General features: G+C 39.2%; 1 protein-coding gene across 4 annotated transcripts in view; it reads left to right on the forward strand.

The window, feature by feature from the left end:
* Positions 1-19,308, forward strand: part of cd2ap (CD2-associated protein) — a 112,287-nt gene that overhangs the window by 59,378 nt on the left and 33,601 nt on the right. For 3 of the 4 annotated variants that reach the window (XM_086265434.1, XM_086265433.1, XM_086265436.1), the window contains exons 10-13: positions 1,097-1,150; positions 6,843-6,879; positions 7,877-7,939; positions 16,611-16,758. In XM_086265434.1, coding sequence (XP_086121560.1) covers positions 1,097-1,150; positions 6,843-6,879; positions 7,877-7,939; positions 16,611-16,758 — 302 coding nt within the window. The remainder of the gene's footprint in view (positions 1-1,096; positions 1,151-6,842; positions 6,880-7,876; positions 7,940-16,610; positions 16,759-19,308) is intronic. The other variant, XM_086265435.1, reaches the window with a different exon arrangement.

The following is a 19,308-nucleotide window of genomic DNA, read 5'->3' on the forward strand; positions in this document are numbered from 1 at the left end:
GACCAATCAGGAGGAGTAAATATGATGTCATTCAAACTCTCATCTCTTCATCAGCTTATCAGGACACTTAGGAAAATCACATTCTGGTGACTGACAGCACGTTAATGCTGCGCATGAGAATGAGCCCCACAGGGATGTAGCACTGTGGTGGTCTCCGTATCATTTGAGGTAATCTCCATGTGCAACTCTAAAACTGTTTTTAGCTCTTGTGTCCTGAAGTCTTGTTCAGTTCCTTTGCAAAGTCACTATGATGGTTAGATGTATAGATTAAGTCATCTAAACTCCTCTTAAGGAAAACATTGCAGTTTGGTTTCATCCTTTGGATGCTTTCAGTGGACTCCAGGAGACTTTCCAAAGTGAATTGTTTAATCCACACACATTCTTTTTTTTCTTTTTTTTCTTTTTCTTTTTTATAAATTTCCTGGCTTCTAGTTCCTGTTGCTGTGTTTTAATTCTTGCCCTCATCTGCTCAGTTCAGCTTGATGTAGCCTGGGGTAAAACAAAAACTTTGCACTATTTATGCTTCGATTCCTGTACAAACCTACCTTTCAGGCAATCACCACTCCACCTATGCGTAACATCACCACTCTGGCGTTCCACATTGTGTTTCCCACATCTGTCTCTGCATGTCAAAAAATCTCCTGAATGTGCAGTTCAGGATTTGCTCTTTCTACACAGTTTGATCCCCAGCTGTGTAGTAAACTCTGCAGCGTTCTTACATTTTATTTCGTTTTTAGTGTGAAAATCTTTTGGTCTTTCCTACCCATGAAATTAAACGCAGAGGTTTAGATAAGGACTCCCTGCTTCACACTGCTCACTCAATCCCAGTTTTGACATATGGCGTACTGTATCTTACATCTACCAATTAGTTTTATGGAGCTCGAAGTCGGATTAAATTTCCCATGTCCCAAATGCAGCAAGTAACTGTTGGTGTCGTCCAAATGCTTTTTACAGTACAAAGGAGCCTTTTGAGATCAGTGGAGCAGTTTTTAAACAGTCCGTCAGGTTGTGTAAAATAGTGTGAAAGTCTGACTGATTGATCTCATCAGAGAAAGCTGTTGGAGTGACTTTCTAGCAGATTTCTGTTCTTGTTCAGGCTCCCACATCAATAGGGTCCATCAAATCATCACCAAAGCCAGAGGCAGAAGAGGTAAGCATCCAGAGTACCCGAACTATTCACAAGCACTTCTTTTCATCCTTAGCTGCCTGTATGTAAAGGATGGGTGCAGCTATCATAGTTCCTGTGATGGAAAACTACTACTGGTCTCTTCTTGTTGAAAGGGTGGTCTTCCTCCCCACTGTTGACAGTCCTTGCTGATGAGAGATTTTTAGATCTGTGTTTCTGTCAAATACTGCAGGGATCAACATTCTGAGATACACTTTCTTGAGGAATTCACATCAAATTTTCTGTTGTTGTGAAAGGATGCTATTTAAGTTACACTACAGGGAGTGCAGAATTATTAGGCAAGTTGTATTTTTGAGGAATAATTTTATTACTGAACAATAACCATGTTCTCAATGAATCCAAAAAACTCATAAATATCAAAGCTGAATGTTTTTGGAAGTAGTTTTTAGTTTGTTTTTAGTTTTAGCTATTTTAGGGGGATATCTGTGTGTGCAGGTGACTATTACTGTGCATAATTATTAGGCAACTTAACAAAAAACAAATATATACCCATTTCAATTATTTATTTTTACCAGTGAAACCAATATAACATCTCCACATTCACAAATATACATTTCTGACATTCAAAAACAAAACAAAAACAAATCAGCGACCAATATAGCCACCTTTCTTTGCAAGGACACTCAAAAGCCTGCCATCCATGGATTCTGTCAGTGTTTTGATCTGTTCACCATCAACATTGCGTGCAGCAGCAACCACAGCCTCCCAGACACTGTTCAGAGAGGTGTACTGTTTTCCCTCCTTGTAAATCTCACATTTGATGATGGACCACAGGTTCTCAATGGGGTTCAGATCAGGTGAACAAGGAGGCCATGTCATTAGTTTTTCTTCTTTTATACCCTTTCTTGCCAGCCATGCTGTGGAGTACTTGGACGCGTGTGATGGAGCATTGTCCTGCATGAAAATCATGTTCATCTTGAAGGATGCAGACTTCTTCCTGTACCACTGCTTGAAGAAGGTGTCTTCTAGAAACTGGCAGTAGGACTGGGAGTTGAGCTTGACTCCATCCTCAACCCGAAAAGGCCCCACAAGCTCATCTTTGATGATACCAGCCCAAACCAGTACTCCACCTCACCTTGCTGGCGTCTGAGTCGGACTGGAGCTCTCTGCCCTTTACCAATCCAGCCACGGGCCCATCCATCTGGCCCATCAAGACTCACTCTCATTTCATCAGTCCATAAAACCTTAGAAAAATCAGTCTTGAGATATTTCTTGGCCCAGTCTTGACGTTTCAGCTTGTGTGTCTTGTTCAGTGGTGGTTGTCTTTCAGCCTTTCTTACCTTGGCCATGAGTATTGCACACCTTGTGCTTTTGGGCACTCCAGTGATGTTGCAGCTCTGAAATATGGCCAAACTGGTGGCAAGTGGCATCTTGCGGCCCTGTTGACTATTTTGAATGAAATGCTTGATTGTTCAATGATCACGCTTCAGAAGCTTTGCAATTTTGAGACTGCTGCATCCCTCTGCAAGATATCTCACTATTTTTGACTTTTCTGAGCCTGTCAAGTCCTTCTTTTGACCCATTTTGCCAAAGGAAAGGACGTTGCCTAATAATTATGCACACCTGATATAGGGTGTTGATGTCATTAGACCACACCCCTTCTCATTACAGAGATGCACATCACCTAATATGCTTAATTGGTAGTAGGCTTTCGAGCCTTTACAGCTTGGAGTAAGACAACATGCATGAAGAGGATGATGTGGACAAAATACTCATTTGCCTAATAATTCTGTACCCCCTGTATGCTTATCATCCATGGCCACATTCAGTGATTACTATAGGAGATCAATTGGTGCAAATTTGATTTGTTTTGAGTCATTTGATTTAATTTTTGCTTTCAGTTTTGGTGTTTTCTCGCTCACAGGTCTGCTGCTCACCTTTATTATTTAATTTTAATTCCTTGTTATTTACGGGTTTCAACTTTTGGCTTTTATTATTCTTTACTGTTTTATTCTTGTATTTTGGTGCTCATTGGTGTTTTGTTGATTTACATTATGCCCTTACATTTTGTGGCCCCACCTTCTGGCTCCTGCTTTGTGGAGCACATTTTAAATTCAAAGTCCCCGCACAACTATTCAAATCTTGAATCGCAGAAACAGAGGAAAGCAGAAGTGAAATAGCAGAACTGCACTGATATATTTAAAACTATTTCTGTTTTACATTTCAAACTGTTGCTGTGTGCTGCTTGTTGCTGCATGATCTGTACCACAAAGCCTGTTTGCTCGGTACAAGTGAAAATGCATATATGCACAGGAAAAAGTCATTGCTATGCGTTGTTGCATTAAAATGACATCTTTACCTTTTTTGTTCACATGAACAACGTTGATCTATAAAAAGATAGACTAGGTTTGTTTGCTTGTTCTTGCAGTCCGGATTTTTTCCCCCACTTAATAGATTATTTTATTGCACTTATGACTCTTCTACTTTCTTTAGAAGTGGGATGTGGTTTAGTTTAGTTAAGTCTGAAAGCTTAGGAGAGACATTAATACCTAAATATTTAATATTTCCGGATTGCAGTAGGGCAGAGGAAGAATTATGGAAGGAGCAGTTAATGGGGAGAACTGTAGATTTTGGCCAGTTAATTGAATAATCTGAAACTCTTGAAAACCAGTTTATTAAAGTAATTACCTCAGAGAGGTTGGTTTGTGTGTTTTGCAGAAAAAGCAACACATCATCCGCATAGAGACTGATTTTATGTTCTATGTTCTTACATTTTATGCCCTTAATTGTTGTAGCCTGTCTAAATGCTGCTGCTAGAGGTTCGATAAAAATTGCAAAAAGTGAAGGGGAGAGTGGGCATCCCTGTCTGGTGCCCCTCAGGAGACAGAAGCTGGAGGATGTCTGGTCATTTGTTCTGATACGAGCCGTTGGGGAATTGTATAATATTCTTATCCAGTTTATGAAAGAGTTTCCAAAACCAAATTTGTGTAAAGTTGCGAATAAAAATTTCCAATTAACTCTGTCAAATGCTTTTTCTGCATCTAGAGATAATATTATGGTTTCGATGTTTTTATCGTATGAGTAGTCTATTAAATTAAGTAATCTACGAGTGTTTGTTGAGGAGTGCCGACCTTTTATGAAACCAGTTTGGTCAGGATGAATTAAGAGGGGGGTCATTTTCTCTAATCTCTTTGAGAGAGCTTTGCAGATTATTTTAAGGTCTACATTTAAAAGAGAAATTGGACGATAGCTTGAGGGAAATAAAGGGTCTTTGCCTGGTTTTAGCAGGAGACTAATGTTGGCAGAATTCATATTTGGTGGTAGTCTGCCCTTTTCCTCGATTTCCTGCAACATGCTGTGGAATACTGGTGCCAAAATTGTCCAGAATTCTTTGTAGAATTCTGCAGGGAAGCCGTCTGGACCTGGAGCCTTATTATTGGGCATACTTATCAGGGCTTCCTGGAGTTCACTTGGCGTCAGTGGCGAATCCAGTTCCATTGCTTGACTGTCTAGTAATTTTGGAAGAGTTACGTTGTCAAGAAACAGATCAATTTCATTTTTAGATGGGTTTATTTGTGGTGAGTATAAAGTTTCATAGAAATCCCTAAAAATGTTGTTTATTCTTCCAGGATCATATATTGTGTTCCCCGATAAATCTTTAGCAGCACATATAGTTGTTTTTTCTTTATTTATTTTTAGCTGGTTAGCTAGAAATTGACCTGATTTGTTACTGTGTTCAAAATTCTGCAAGCGAAGTCTTTGTATAAGGAATTGTGTTTTTTTATTAATAGTTTCATTTAATTCTAGTTTTGTTTTTCTTAAATACACATAAAGGTGAGTTATAATCATGGATCATGCTGATGATTGAACCATATCTTTAGATATACAGTCATGTGAAACAAGAGTGACCAAGAATTACAGCTCAGACTCTACAGGCCTCTGTTACACCTGATTTATGCTTCAGCAGCAAACCTATGACACACACACCAAGAAATGTAATTACATATCGGGTCAACGCAGCCTGCAACAATTAAAAAGATTCCCTAAATCTAAATCAGGCCTTAATGTGTTAAATATTCATGAATGAGTGAGTGAAGTCATCTGACAATTAAAGCTTTGCTATGCACAGGAACAATAATCCCAAGCACAGCAGCAAATCTATAATGGAAAGGAAAGACTCCAGGTGTTGCAGTGGCCCAAAGTCCAGACCTCAATCTGACTGAAATGCTCAGGGTGAGGTTGTGGGTGTGTGTGTCTTCTTTCTTTTTTTTAACATGACTGTATTATAAATCAGACACACACATAAAAGCCTGTTACGTTCACTGAATCTATAAAAATCTTGGGAAAAGAGCCACTGTGTGACTTTTATCATTGACATGTAACATGCGTGCCCTCAAATCCCTCCATAATCCCTTCTCCGCTTCCATATTTGACTCTTACTTTAGATGTGAATTGCTGGGATGAAATCAGTTTTTATTTAATTTGTGGGAGGTAGAATCGTCTTTAACTGCACATGTTGAAATAACACAACAAGAGAAGTCCTGAACATATTTCAGCCACCCGCTCTCACACTTTAATGTCAACTGGAACAATACAATACATATATACACCTTTGTATATAAGATTTACTGTAATGCTGATGAGTAATTAAAAGTGTTTTCCAGAGATGTTGGTGTGTATTTGCAAAAAAAAAGAAAGCGGGGAAAAAAAGATATATACCCCATTCATTTTGAGAACTGCTTTTGTGTTTGTCATGTTAGGGTTATATAACATGACTGGACAGTAAATAACTCACTCAATGAATGCTGTAAGCCCATCACTGCTGACCATAATATTTTTATGGAAATAGATTTTATTAATGGGTATTAGGATACCAGTGCCTAAGCTATTAAATGTCACAAAGCGGCAGTCTAACTAATGCAGCACAAGTCAGCTGGCGAATCTTGTACTGAAATATTGCCCGTACAGGCATTATTGTCATAATTATGCCAAAGTTTATTGTTGGGAACAGTTAGATGAGAGACACAGTATTAATATAAAGAGAAACCTTTTTAAGTCTGTGTCTGTAAACACCAATAACCTTTAGCATTTTGAAAGTAGCAGCCAACACCTACATGTCTGAGCAAGTAAACCTGCTAAGTGCTAAATGCGTCCAGTGTGATACTCCAGTGCCCGGGTTGGTTTCGGGTGACACTCGCTGTACTTTGCCTCTCCTCCCACCCTATTTCACCCCGTTTCATAGCAGATGGAACCTCGTCATTTTTTTTTATTTTATTTTTTTTTAATTAGTGAAATACTTTGTGTACGTCTGTTAATAATGGTTGAAACCAGCATTGTAAGGCCTTTAAAATGTAGGTCTTATATATTGACTTGTGTTGGCGTTAATCATGTTAGACAGTCAGACTCGTGGTTAATCTTCATTGAATTAATATATTGAGTTGTAATCGAAGAGGGCTGTGCTGTAAAATGACAAAATATTTAAACTGCCTGTGTTGCTCTCCTAATATAAGAAGACAATCACAACATTTCACTGCAGGACTGAATCTAGTGCAACAAATTTAATCTTTGTTTAGACCAAACCGAATTTGTACCTTTCTCCTTAACTCCTGCTTTTTTTTTTTTTTTTGCTTTTTTTTTTTTTTAATAAAGTTAATCACTTTGTTGTGTCATCCTCACACTAACATTTATTAACTCTCTACTTTTGTCTTCCTGTCAGAAACCGAAGAAACCGCCTCCACCATCTAAAAGCACGGGTAAGGAGCAGTTTAACCTCTTTGTCTTATTATCTGCTCTCAAGTCAGTGGGAAGTGTGAAAACGGGCTTCTTACTTTAAATGTCTTGCTATTGAGCAGCTCATTTCTTAAGTAGAATTAGTAGGTGTTTACATTTATTCTACACCGCCTCAAAAATATGAAGTGCATTAATATTACTGTTTGGAAAAAATATATAGATTATTGTTAGAATAATCTGTTAATTTTTTGGTTTCAATCCTTCTTTATAGCCAGCGTCTGTGCTGTTTCATTGCTGAAATATCATCAAGGACGCAAAAGAAACAGCTGTGTACTCAGGATATTTCCATCATCATGTCCCATTGAGTGCACCTGTGTACATGCTGGGATCCTGTAACTGTAGCAACTCATAAAAAAAAGAAGTATATATACACATGGTAGAAAGTAGATTAAAATCCAAAAAGGATTGGCTCCTCTGCCATGTACTCTTTGTTTACGTTTAACTGATTGAGGAAACATTCATCAAAGCCCAAAGTGTGTGATCTACTTCTACTTCAAGTAGAAGGCTGTGTGGTGACTGAGTTTGGGTATAGAGACAGCAGTCCCTGGTATCAGCAGCAACATCTACAGTTTGCAAAATGCACATTTGCATAATTTTTTTTACCACAGGGTTTGCATTCATATCCTGCTAGGACTGTGTGTGTGTGTGTGTGTGTGTGTGTGTGTGTGCATGAGTTCCTGTCAGTGTAGAGATTTTTTTTTTTTCTTAATGTGTAGATGTTAAACATAACCAAACCACACTGGTGTGCACCCACCAATACATACACAGTGTAATAGTCATCTGGCAATTCTGTGCTAATTTCATACCCGCCTGGAAGTGTCTGGTAGAGGATAGTGTATTTGTGTCAGTGCTTTGTTGTGTTTACTTGAGAAAGTGTCTTCCTATCTGTTGTGTGAGTCTCAAGTCAGTCGCGTCAGACAGACGAGGTGACTCTTGTGCGGACCATGTTTCGTTTTTCAGCTCTTAAGCCGGAGATCCCGAGTGCTGACAAGAAGCCTCATCTGGTCAGGCCAGAGGACAGAGGTACGGTTGCACTCCGTCTTTGCTCGCATCCTTCTTTATGTTCCCATTTCTCCACATTGCTCACAGCTTTGCTCCACATATCAAAATACTTTTTTTTTTTTTTTGGACATTTCCCTCCAAATTTGGCACTGAACACAGATCTCCATCCGATATTACTTTCCTGTTATGGCCTTTTCACTCGGTGCATAAATCCATCCTACTTCTGCCACATGGCATTTTACTCAGCATACTGTTGGATAAGCAGCCTTCCTCTCTGCTTGGTTTAAATTGAAGAAAACACAAGTTAACAGAGGATTTATGAAGTAAGAAGCTAATGTTACTAGGTATGCCTGAGACAGCACCTCACTGTCACCAGCTCCTTCTAGCTCACTTCACTTTGCTGAAAATGTTGGGTAGACTGGAACACAGTCAATAAAAGCTTTAACCACAGGTTTAACTTTAGTGTTCAAAAGTTTAGAAGACATTGATTCATATTCTGATGGCTTTTATGGAAAATTCTAAAAGACAAAAGTCTGAGTTTGTGTCTACCTGAAGCGCCTCTTGTGGTTCCTTCGTCTGTTTTGTTGTTGCTGTTTTTGTCTCGAGTCTTCACTTTCTTCAAAGCCTTTGTTCTCTGACTTAGTGGGGTCTTCTATATTGTGTCTCCCTTCTACGTTTCGCTTACTTTTTTGTTCATTTGAATGTTTTTCCTTCATCGATGGAAATTAGGTTTCAAAATACACTGGTTCTTTTTGTTTTTGTTTTCCCTTCCAAAAAGTACTGCTTCTAGAAAAGGCTAAAACACTTGCACTATTTGAAGATAAACAGAAAGCACTGATTTGCATTTAATATAAATAAAAACTGCCATACACAAAAAAAACCCAATATGGGTCCAGATTCATTAGGATGTGTATGTAGGTGGAAAACTGTCCCACAGGCTAAAAAAAAACAACAACAAAACAACACTTTCTCGGTTTAATGTCTCTTTTAAATAATATTCAGGTAAGGTTTATAAGATTTTCAAACTTAAATACGTTTATAGTAAAAAATTAGCCAGCTTCACAACTTGTGGGGGAGATGGATGCATTTAATGAGTTTACTTGTGTGGTGGCTGCTGTACACCTGAGGTCAGTTTATTTTTATGGTATAATCACAGCACATGTTGAAGCAAGCTCTAGTGCTGTCAACGCAGTTTCTCTTGCTGAGCCGAATGCAAGGGGTGTGTGTGTGTGCGTGTGTGTGTGTGTGTGTGTGTGCGTGCGTGTGTGTGTGTGTGCGTCCCTGCTAGAAGCTGCCCGTACTGCTGAGTTGGTGTCTGTCTTATGTAATCATTTTAGATGTAATTAATTCGGTGTTCAGGATTAAAGCTTTATGGATAGAAGATAATCTTCATTGTGATTGTGTAGAGATTCCAAAATCTGTAATAAAAACCCCAAAGCAAATGCAGTTGGATCTGGAAATGTCTGGATACACATATTAGCTCATTTGGCCTCAGGCATGTTGGTACATTCTCTAAATAAAGAGTGGAATAGTAGAGGACAATAGTGGTAGATGATCACTGGATCCTTTCCATAATAAAGGGAAAAATAGCCTCTAAGGTCCATAGTACATCATCAGTTCAACATGGTAAGGCTTCTTTGGCTTTGTAGCATGCCTCTCAGGAGGTAGACGTCAAAGACAAGTGATACCAAAAGTTAATAATTAGGGCCCGAGCACCGAGAGTGCGAAGGCCCTATTGTATCTGCTCCGTTTCTTATTATTATTATTATTATTATTATTATTATTATTATTATTATTATTATTATTATTATTATTCACCCCAAACAAGGGCCTTTTTGAGGGCCTAAACATGCTCAAAAACTCATGAAATTTTGCACACATGCCAGGTCTGGTGAAAAATTTTGTATTTTAATGGTTTTACATATGAGCACTGGGAAATGGCTCTACAGCGCCACCTATGCCTTGTTAAATGCAGCCCTACGACCACATCGTTTGAGCTACATGTATGAAATTTGGCACACATGTGTATCATGCCAAGACGAACAAAAAAGTCTGTGGGCCCATTGACGCAAACCCAACAGGAAGTCCGCCATTTGGAAGAGAAGGTGACATTTTGGCTCTAATTTTGCCATTTCCATGCCTCGAACTTTAACGAACTCCTCCTTGGGATTTGGTCCTATAAGCTTCAAATTTGGACAGTGTCAACTACACCCTTGTGCCATGTTAAATTGCGGAGCTTTTGAGTTTTCACAATAGTATGAGGCCGTGGCGCCATGGCGAATTTTGATGACTCGCCATGAAAATCTTATTGCCTCTCATTCTGTCATACATGTTCCGATCTGGACCAACGAGCACACATATGATAAGGCTCCACCCCTGAACATATTTCAATTGCCATATTTGACATCAAGGACAGCGCCACCTAGTGGGAACAGGAAATGTCATGTTTTACACTTTGGGGTACAGTATTGTGATGGGTGACATCTGCAGCCTCAAATTTCTCCAGGAAAGCCTTAAGGAGTTGGTCTTGGGTTACAATGAAAACTGTGACTTTTCACGAAAGGGTGTGACCCCAGCAGCATGGCGAACTTTGATGTCACGCCATGAAGAAACAAATTAGTATAACTCAATGAAATCCAGTCTGATCAGTACCAGACTTTACAGGCATGATGTCAGACCCGCCCTGAACAGATTGATATGCCCATTGTCGGAAATACGGACAGCGCCACCTAGTGGCAACAGGAAATGTCATGGCTTTAACTTTGTTGTACTGATTTTCACAGGTTGATCGTGGCCACCTCAAAAGCGGTGAATATCACCATCAGTCCCTCGTGATGCTTCAGTGCAAAAATTGTGACTTTAAACTGAACGGCGCACCCTGGTGGCAACGCGGTTCATCATGAAAGATGAAGTGGCTTTTGAGGGGCTTGGAAAGTTTATAGAGGCTTGAAATTTGGCACACACCTCCAAATGGATGTAGGCATTGTTGTTATGTAACCATTTTCCTTGAATAGCGCAAAATGGCTCCACAGCGCCCCCTACAATATTTCAAAACATCAGCCCCTGCTCTGTGTTTCATCTATGAGTCTGACACTTGGTAAGCTTGTGTAAGATATCAAGGTGTACAAAAAAGTCTCTTGGAGCAATATCCCAAATCCAACAGGAAGTCAGCCATTTTAAAATTAATGTGTAATTTTGATGACATTTTCCCCCCTTTTCAGGCCTCATACTTTGACGAACTCCTCCAAGGGATTTCATCATATTGAAGCATTCTTCAGTGTGTAGAATCTAAAGACCTTTGTGATGTTAAATTGCGAAGCTTTTTCCGTTCAGGGAAACGGGGTGGTCATGGCGGCACGTAGAGTTTCAATCACTCGCAAAAAGCAGTAATCTGCTGTCACTAAAAAACACAATGTCCAATCTCTCCCAAAGGTCGCAGGTGTGATGAGACTCGAGCTTGGAAATGTTTGTTATGCTATTTGTCAATAATGGTTAGAGCGCCACCTAGTGGCATGACTATAATCCTGGTTGAATAAGATAAAATGTTAGCTGGTGATTAAAAGCATGAAATCCATCAATGTGACATCACATCGGACGTGCCGGTTTGAGGTGATGGCAGTGGCTCGACGTGCCGGGGGTGCGAGGGCCCTCATAACGCTGCTTGCAGCTTTAATTAATGAATTGTTATGCAATTCTGTTTATATAGACTTGAAGGGCTTTATCTGCAGTACAAGCGGTAAAATGATGCCGACTGAAGTTTCAGCTTCATGTGTGCTAGAAGTATTTATACGATTTTTATCAGTGTGTGACTGAATAACAGCAACAATGATATAAGGGGGTCAGCAGGATCAGCAGTACCTCCTGCTGTCATTTTTTTCAAACTTCTGCATATTCAAATTTCTTCCTCAAATCTTCACTTCACAAAGTATGTGTCTGCTCACTCTAGGTTACTTTCTATGTCTCAAATCCCCCCCCCCCCCCCCCCCCCCCCACACACACACACACACACACACACACACACACACACACACACACACACACACACACACACACACACAAGTTGTAACACTAATCTCTTTTTCCCTCGACATTATTGTCTTTCATCCTAGTGCTTCTTCGTATTTGTTTCTTTTTGTTTTCTTCTCTCCATTTGTGTCCTAGGAGGTCCTTCATGGGAGGTAAAGGAAAAATCTAAGAATCACACAGGGTTATTTATGTTCATAGTAAAGGAACCAGCAGACAAACAGGAAAAGAATGAATCACAGTAGCTGTTGTGGAAGTAAAGCTAATTGGTCTTCCAGAAAACATTGCCGCTTGACAATACAGCTGATACTTTCAATTATGTTGCATTGTCACAGATGATTGCTCACGCAATAAATGCTTTTCCTGGTTAATAGGTAGGTAACATGACACACAATCACATCACTGTTTTCTAATCAGTATGACAACAGATCTGTGGAAAGCAATAACGACAGATCAGGACACATGTCGTGCTATGTGTATTACATTATTTGCCCATCTTTCTATCTGTTATCTATCTGTGTATGTAATCTAGTCTGGTCTATCTTGTGCTTCCCATGTTAGGGTGTTGGGTATGGGCAGAAATCTGTGCCATCAGAAACTGAATTTGAATAAGTTCAATTTGAATTTGAATTGCTCAGATTGAATCTGAATTGTAACTTGAATAAATGCTTTTGAAAACTGAATTTGAATTAGTCTAATTTGAAGTTGAATTTATGGTTTGAAAATGATCATCACTAAATTGAAATTGCATTTTATATTTTGAAAATGAATTCATTTGCTTTGAAACTGCATTTTATCCTTTAAAAATTCAGCTCTCGAATAATTTCAGTTTCACTTCTCACCATTCAGTTTCAGTTCTACAATTCAATTTCAGTTCCAAAATTCAGTTTTTTGGAACTTACATCCGGTTCCGGTTCAAGCGCAGATTAATAGAACTACGTTTTACTAGCGGACCAAAAGTGTTACTGACGGGAATCTACAGCGTCTTGAGCTGAATTAAGACTTCAGAAGTCATTCGTCATGTCGAATGACCAGCGGATAAACTCTCAGGTTGGTAATAAATGTATTACATGTATAAGAACAAGCGTCATGTTAACAAATGATAGCCGTACAGTAGCTGTTATGCTTATTGTAGCTGCTAGCTAAAAACGCTAATTTAGCGTAGTTTGCCCTGAATTCAGCTTTGACAAACAAATATGATCGACTGTTTCTAGTAGAATTCCAAAGTTGTCATCTTGGACCCTCTCAGAGTACCCCCTCTGTATGCTTGCAGAGACCCCTACAGTAGCGAAACATGCAAAACGGTGCCCAAACCTTTGTATTTTAGCTTTATTTATGTCTTACACAGCATCCCAACTCTTTAGCTAACTTAATAACTTTAGCTAAAGTGAATAGTTAGTCTAATTCATTAGTGCAGGATTACTGGATCACCTCTGTTTGAAATGATATAATGTGATATACAACTATCACTGTGTTTAACTACCATAATAATTCTTAGGGTACTGAGTGCATGCTTAATTGGGGTTTTTTTTTTTTTTGTTTTTTTTTTGTTTTTTTTAAAGCATACTGCTCCATTACTATGTTTGACAGGCTGAAGTTGTCGGGTCACCTCCTAAATCGACCATCTTTTACAGGTGTTTTGTGCCAGAAATGGAGTGTCCACTGAAGACTGAAGGTACTGAATCTCTACGCCTTGCCATTGATCCCTCTTGTGCCTTCATCTAGACAAGAGACATTAACTTAACCACTCTCATATGCTCTGTACCTACATCACCTTCCCTGACAGTTGTATCTTGGTGTTCATCTGAACAATAGACTGGACTGGACTCATAACTCAGACGCCCTCTACAGGAAAGGGCAGAGCAGGCTGTACCTGCTGCGGAGACTCAGGTCGTTTGGAGTGGAGGGCCCACTCCTGAAGAAATTCTATGACTCTGTTGTGGCTTCTGCTATCTTTTATGGCGTGGTCTGCTGGGGCGGCAGCATCTCTGCTGGGGACAGGAAGAGACTGAACAGGGTGATCCGAAGGGCCAGCTCTGTTCTAGGATGCCCTCTGGACCCAGTGGAGGTGGTGAGTGACAGGAGAACGGCGGCTAAGCTGTCATCCCTGATGGACAACATCTCCCACCCCATGCAGCAGACTGTGACAGCACTGAGCAGCTCCTTCAGTGGGAGACTGCGGCACCCACGGTGTGGGACGGAGAGATTTCGCAGGTCTTTCCTCCCCACTGCTGTCAGACTCCATAATAAAGACTTTAACTGATCAAGCACACACATCCATACATATGCAATAATACTAAGTGCAATAATCCTTTCTGTCATCGTTGTATTTTTACTCAGTTGTATATAGTATTTGTATTCTATTTTTATCTTATTGTATATTTATTTTATTTTATTCTACTGTATATAGTGTTTTATTTTATTCTATTCTGTACAGTTGTGTACTGTATTTATTCTTATTGTATTCTAATTTTTGCCTCATAACTTTTGCACTGTCCACTTCCTGCTGTGACAAAACAAATTTCCCACGTGTGGGACTAATAAAGCTTATCTTATCTTATCTTATCTTATCTTATCTTATCTTATCTTATCTTATCTTATCTTATCTTATCTTATCTTATCTTATCTTATCTTATCGTGAAATTATAAGAATGTGTTATTTTGCAAAGTGCTCTCTAGGGTTCCTAAATAAAATATGGCATTGAGGTCATTTTTTTAAAATTAATCCCTTCTTCTGAAATATAAGAACCTCTCCTGGTTTTAATGGCACTTTGGATTTCCTTACTTTCTGTTCCACTTCCAAACCCAAATAGATGCTGGCAAGCTGACACAGTAACATGGAAGAGGGAAAGACGTTGGAAAGGACTACTACAAATAAACCTAATGCCTAACAATGAAAAGTGTAAAATAAGAACAATAATAATAATAATAATAATAAGGATAAAAGATGAAGTAACAAGTTGTTAGTTTTTTGTTTATTCCAAATGATCATCCAGATGTCTGTGACATGTGATGACAAACACCATAATGGAAGGCCTTAGTCATCACATGCATGGAAAAGTTGCATGACACTTTGACCATTGAGGACTGGAGTTTGAGACCCCTGTCATACGGAATATGACAGGTGTGGTTGAACTGCATGAAGACTCTGAAGTTTCTCTTCTCTTCTGGCAGGACAGGAATGTGGCCTTGTCCTGTGAGCCACCGTAAGAATGTACTTAGAGTAGAACTGGACTGTCACCGGCCTCAGGCTCTTCACCCTTTTCAAAGACAAAGCAGTCATTTAGATAAAATATTAGATATTGTTTACCTGTAAATGCACAAAGTAAATTTAGAAATGTTATTATTGTCAAGCGTGAACAAGCACTGATAGTGTAATCTACAGCTTTGGCCAAACGTTTAAAGAATGAGAAGTGTTGTTTGCTTATTTACAAAGTTTGCTGTTTCAGTGATAGTTGTATATCACATTATATCATTTCAAACAGAGGTGATCCAGCAATGCTGCACTAATGAATTAGACTAACTATTCACTTTAGCTAAAGTTATTAAGTTAGCTAAAGAGTTGGGATGCTGTGTAAGACATGGATAAAGCTAAAATACAAAGGTTTGGGAACCGTTTTGCATGTTTCCCTACTGTAAGGGTCTCTGCAAGCATACAGAGGGGGTACTCTGAGAGGGTCCAAGATGACAACTTTGGAAATCTACTAGAAACAGTCGATCATATTTGTTTGTCAAAGCTGAATTCAGGGCAAACTACGCTAAATTAGCGTTTTTAGCTAGCAGCTACAATAAGCATAACAGTTACTGTACGGCTATCATTTGTTAACATGACGCTTGTTCTTATACATGTAGTACATTTATTACCAACCTGAGAGTTTATCCGCTGGTCATTCGACATGACGAATGACTTCTGAAGTCTTAATTCAGCTCAAGACGCTGTAGATTCCCGTCAGTAACACTTTTGGTCCGCTAGTAAAACATAGTTCTATTAATCTGCGCTTGAACCGGAACCGGATGTAAGTTCCAAAAAACTGAATTTTGGAACTGAAATTGAATTGTAGAACTGAAACTGAATGGTGAGAAGTGAAACTGAAATTATTCGAGAGCTGAATTTTTAAATTTTAAAATGTAGTTTCAAAGCAAATGAATTCATTTTCAAAATATAAAATTCAATTTCAATTTAGTGATGATCATTTTCAAACCATAAATTCAATTTCAAATTAGACTAATTCAAATTCAGTTTTCAAAAGCATTTATTCAAGTTACAATTCAGATTCAATCTGAGCAATTCAAATTCAAATTGAACTTATTCAGATTCACTTTCTGATGGCACATGCCCAACTATGGGCAGAAATGCCCATAGTTGGGCAGTTTAAAGTTTCTGTCATCAGCATGTTAAAGTTCAGCTGAGGGCAAACAGAATCAGCTGATGAACTGCTGTACACCATTTTGTCCTGCTTCCCAGAAGAACGAGGCTTGAATTTCAATCAGTTATTCTCAGTTACAGTGTGTAATTGTAGAATAGGCAGCATAACATGATGGTAAAATAGTTCATTCAGCCAGTAAATGATCTTTTTTCCCCTCTTGTTTTTTTTCTCTGTCCATTTCCTTTCTTTTTGGTTCATATTTCCTGTTTCTAACATCTACCTGACCCCTTCTTTCTCACCAGTTGACAAACCCATACCAGATCTTAAACCTAAACCAGCTGCGCCCTTAGTCCCGCCCAAGAAGCCGGTCCCTCCTCCAGGGAAAGGCCGACCAGGAATGATCCCACCAAAGAGACCTGAGAAGCCTCTTGCTTCCTCACCCAGCTTCAAGTAAGTATCTGTTCATCATTTGACCACCACTGATAAACTCCACTGCAGCTTTGGGTTAAAAAAAAAAGACAATTCGGTTTAATTTACAGTGCTTTATGTCGATACTGAGCAGCATATTGACACCAAATGTAATTTACTAGGATGTAATTGTGTGGATGCCCTCAAAGGCATCCACACTATTGAGTTCCTGTTTCTCTTTATTCTTTCTCTTTATTATTCTGCTAGTTGCTTCCGTACGTTTTTTGGACGTTAACTACTCCCTCAGTTTTCAGCCGATTTTCTCAGTTCAAACTTGAAAAAATTCTGCTCTTTCTGCTAATGAGTGCTATGACTTTTGGTGCTCATAACTTCTATACTTTTTGAGATATTGAATTTTTGCAATATTTTTTGCCCATTTCTGCCATATTATCAGTGGCCTCACTGATTTTCCTTGCCGGGTTGACCTGTGTTTTAGCTCAGTGAGATGAGCATCCGTTCTCAGACTGGGAGGCCTGGGTTCAAATCCCGCTTATGGCAAAATTTCTTTCAGTTAACAGTAAAACTTTTTTAACTCTTTTCAACACAAATTTCAGCTTTTTCAACCCTTTTCAGCAGAATTTTCTGTTTTTTCACCACTTTTCAGCACAAATCCAAGCTTTTTCAACTGTTTTCAGCAAAACCCTCTTTTCAGCAGAATTCTGCTCATTCAACGCTTTTCAGCAGAATTCTGCTCATTCAACTGTTTTCAGCAGAAATTCTGCTGATTGAACTCTTTTCAGCAGAATTTTCAGTTTTTTCTGCTGTTTTCAGAAAAAAACTCTTCAGCAGAAATTCTGCTCATTCACCTCTTTTCAGCAGAAATTCTGCTGATTGAACTCTTTTCAGCAGAATTTTTAGTTTTTTCTGCTGTTTTCAGAAAAAAACTCTTCAGCAGAAATTCTGCTCATTCACCTCTTTTCAGCAGAAATTCTGCTGATTGAATTCTTTTCAGCAGAATTTTCAGTTTTTTCTGCTGTTTTCAGAAAAAAAACTTTTCAGCAGAAATTCTGCTCATTCACCTCTTTTCAGCAGAATTTTCAGAATTTTCACCTCTTTTCTGCCCAAATTCTGCTTATTCACCTCTTCTGAAAAATTTTCAGCCTTTTCACCTCTTATCAGCACAATTCTCAGCAGCTTCCGCTCATTTCAGCAGAATTGTCAGTCTCTCCACCTCTTCTTTGTGAGAATGAGTTTGGCTCAGTGAGATGAGTAGCCGCCTTGAGACCAGAAGGGCCATGTTCGAATCCTGCTCAGGGCAACTTTTTTTCAACTTTTTCAGCTTTTTTCAGCAGAAATCTTCAGCGTTAAGGCATCTACACAGCATTTTCGCAGGAAATGCAAATTTTTCTAGTTGTATCTAGTCTTTTCATAGGTATGTGCTTAACCACAGTTTTAGTTTAGTTACTCTAAGTCCAATGCTTGTTTATTTTTTCTTTTCTTTTCCAAGTTGTGTTGTTTTTTTGAGGGATTTTAACCCTCTGGGTTTGTTCAAAATCAATACCTTTTCAGCTTGTTTCGTGGCCAAAAGTGGCCACCGACAGATTAGGTCTGTAATTTTTATTTTTTTGGGGGGTTTTTTGGGTTTGTTTTCTTTTTTTTGTTTGTTTGTTTTTTTTACCATTTTTTCTGCATAAAGCTTTTAACTAACTTCAGTTATTTTCATAAATATAAAATAGTTATTACTTTTTACATTTTTAACCCTTTAAACACCAGTTTGTTTGTCCACTGCACTAGCTGTAAAACAACCTCAAATTTCACAATTTTATATAATTACAGTTCTACTGGAATTTCTTGTATTATTAATAGTGGAGTCTGGGGCATGTAATTGATTCACATCAACATTGATTATAATGCATTGTTATTTTTGTGCAGGGAGAGCCAAAACATAAAAACTTCCTCTCAGCTTGTTCGTGGCCAAAAAATGGCCTATAAAGACACATCTCCTGGATGCACTGGTACGCATCTTCAGTGATGTATCCTAGGGTCATCAGGTGTTTCGGGTCTCACAACATTATACACCCTCGCCCAGGCGACCCAGCCGGGGGTGATCAGGCCCCGACTTGCGTACCAGTAGCTACCAACGGATCAGCCCTCTTGATCCACAGCCACCTTGTGGCTTTCTCTGCCGCTTCACTCACAGCCTGGATGGCCCTCTTCTTGGCTGCCCCCGCCACGCCCAGTCGGCCTAGGACTTTGCAGAGTGATCGTCCTGCAAAGCCCCTACAACCCACTTCTATGGGCTCATAGAAAGTCTTCTAGCCCCTTCCCCTGCACTCCTGCACTAGTTCCTGGTACTTTCCTCGTTTCCTTTCATTGGCCTCCTCAATCCGTTCTTCCCAGGGCACTGTAAGTTCCAGCATGATCAGCTGTTTTGAGGCCTCAGAAATAATTATCATGTCTGGCCGGAGTGATGTTTTTGCAATGTTCTGAGGGAACTTTAGTTGTTTACCCAGGTAAGCCTGTAGCTGCCAATCAGAGGCTGTATTGAGGAGGCCAGTTGTCAAATGTGGGCGCACCTGGGGTTTCTCTCCA

The sequence above is a fragment of the Aulonocara sp. 'chitande type north' Nkhata Bay genome, linkage group LG15 (assembly GCF_057382095.1).
Source record: "Aulonocara sp. 'chitande type north' Nkhata Bay isolate Kocher_YH1m ecotype deep benthic linkage group LG15, A_spYH_male_GT1.1, whole genome shotgun sequence".
Lineage (NCBI taxonomy): Eukaryota > Metazoa > Chordata > Actinopteri > Cichliformes > Cichlidae > Aulonocara > Aulonocara sp. 'chitande type north' Nkhata Bay.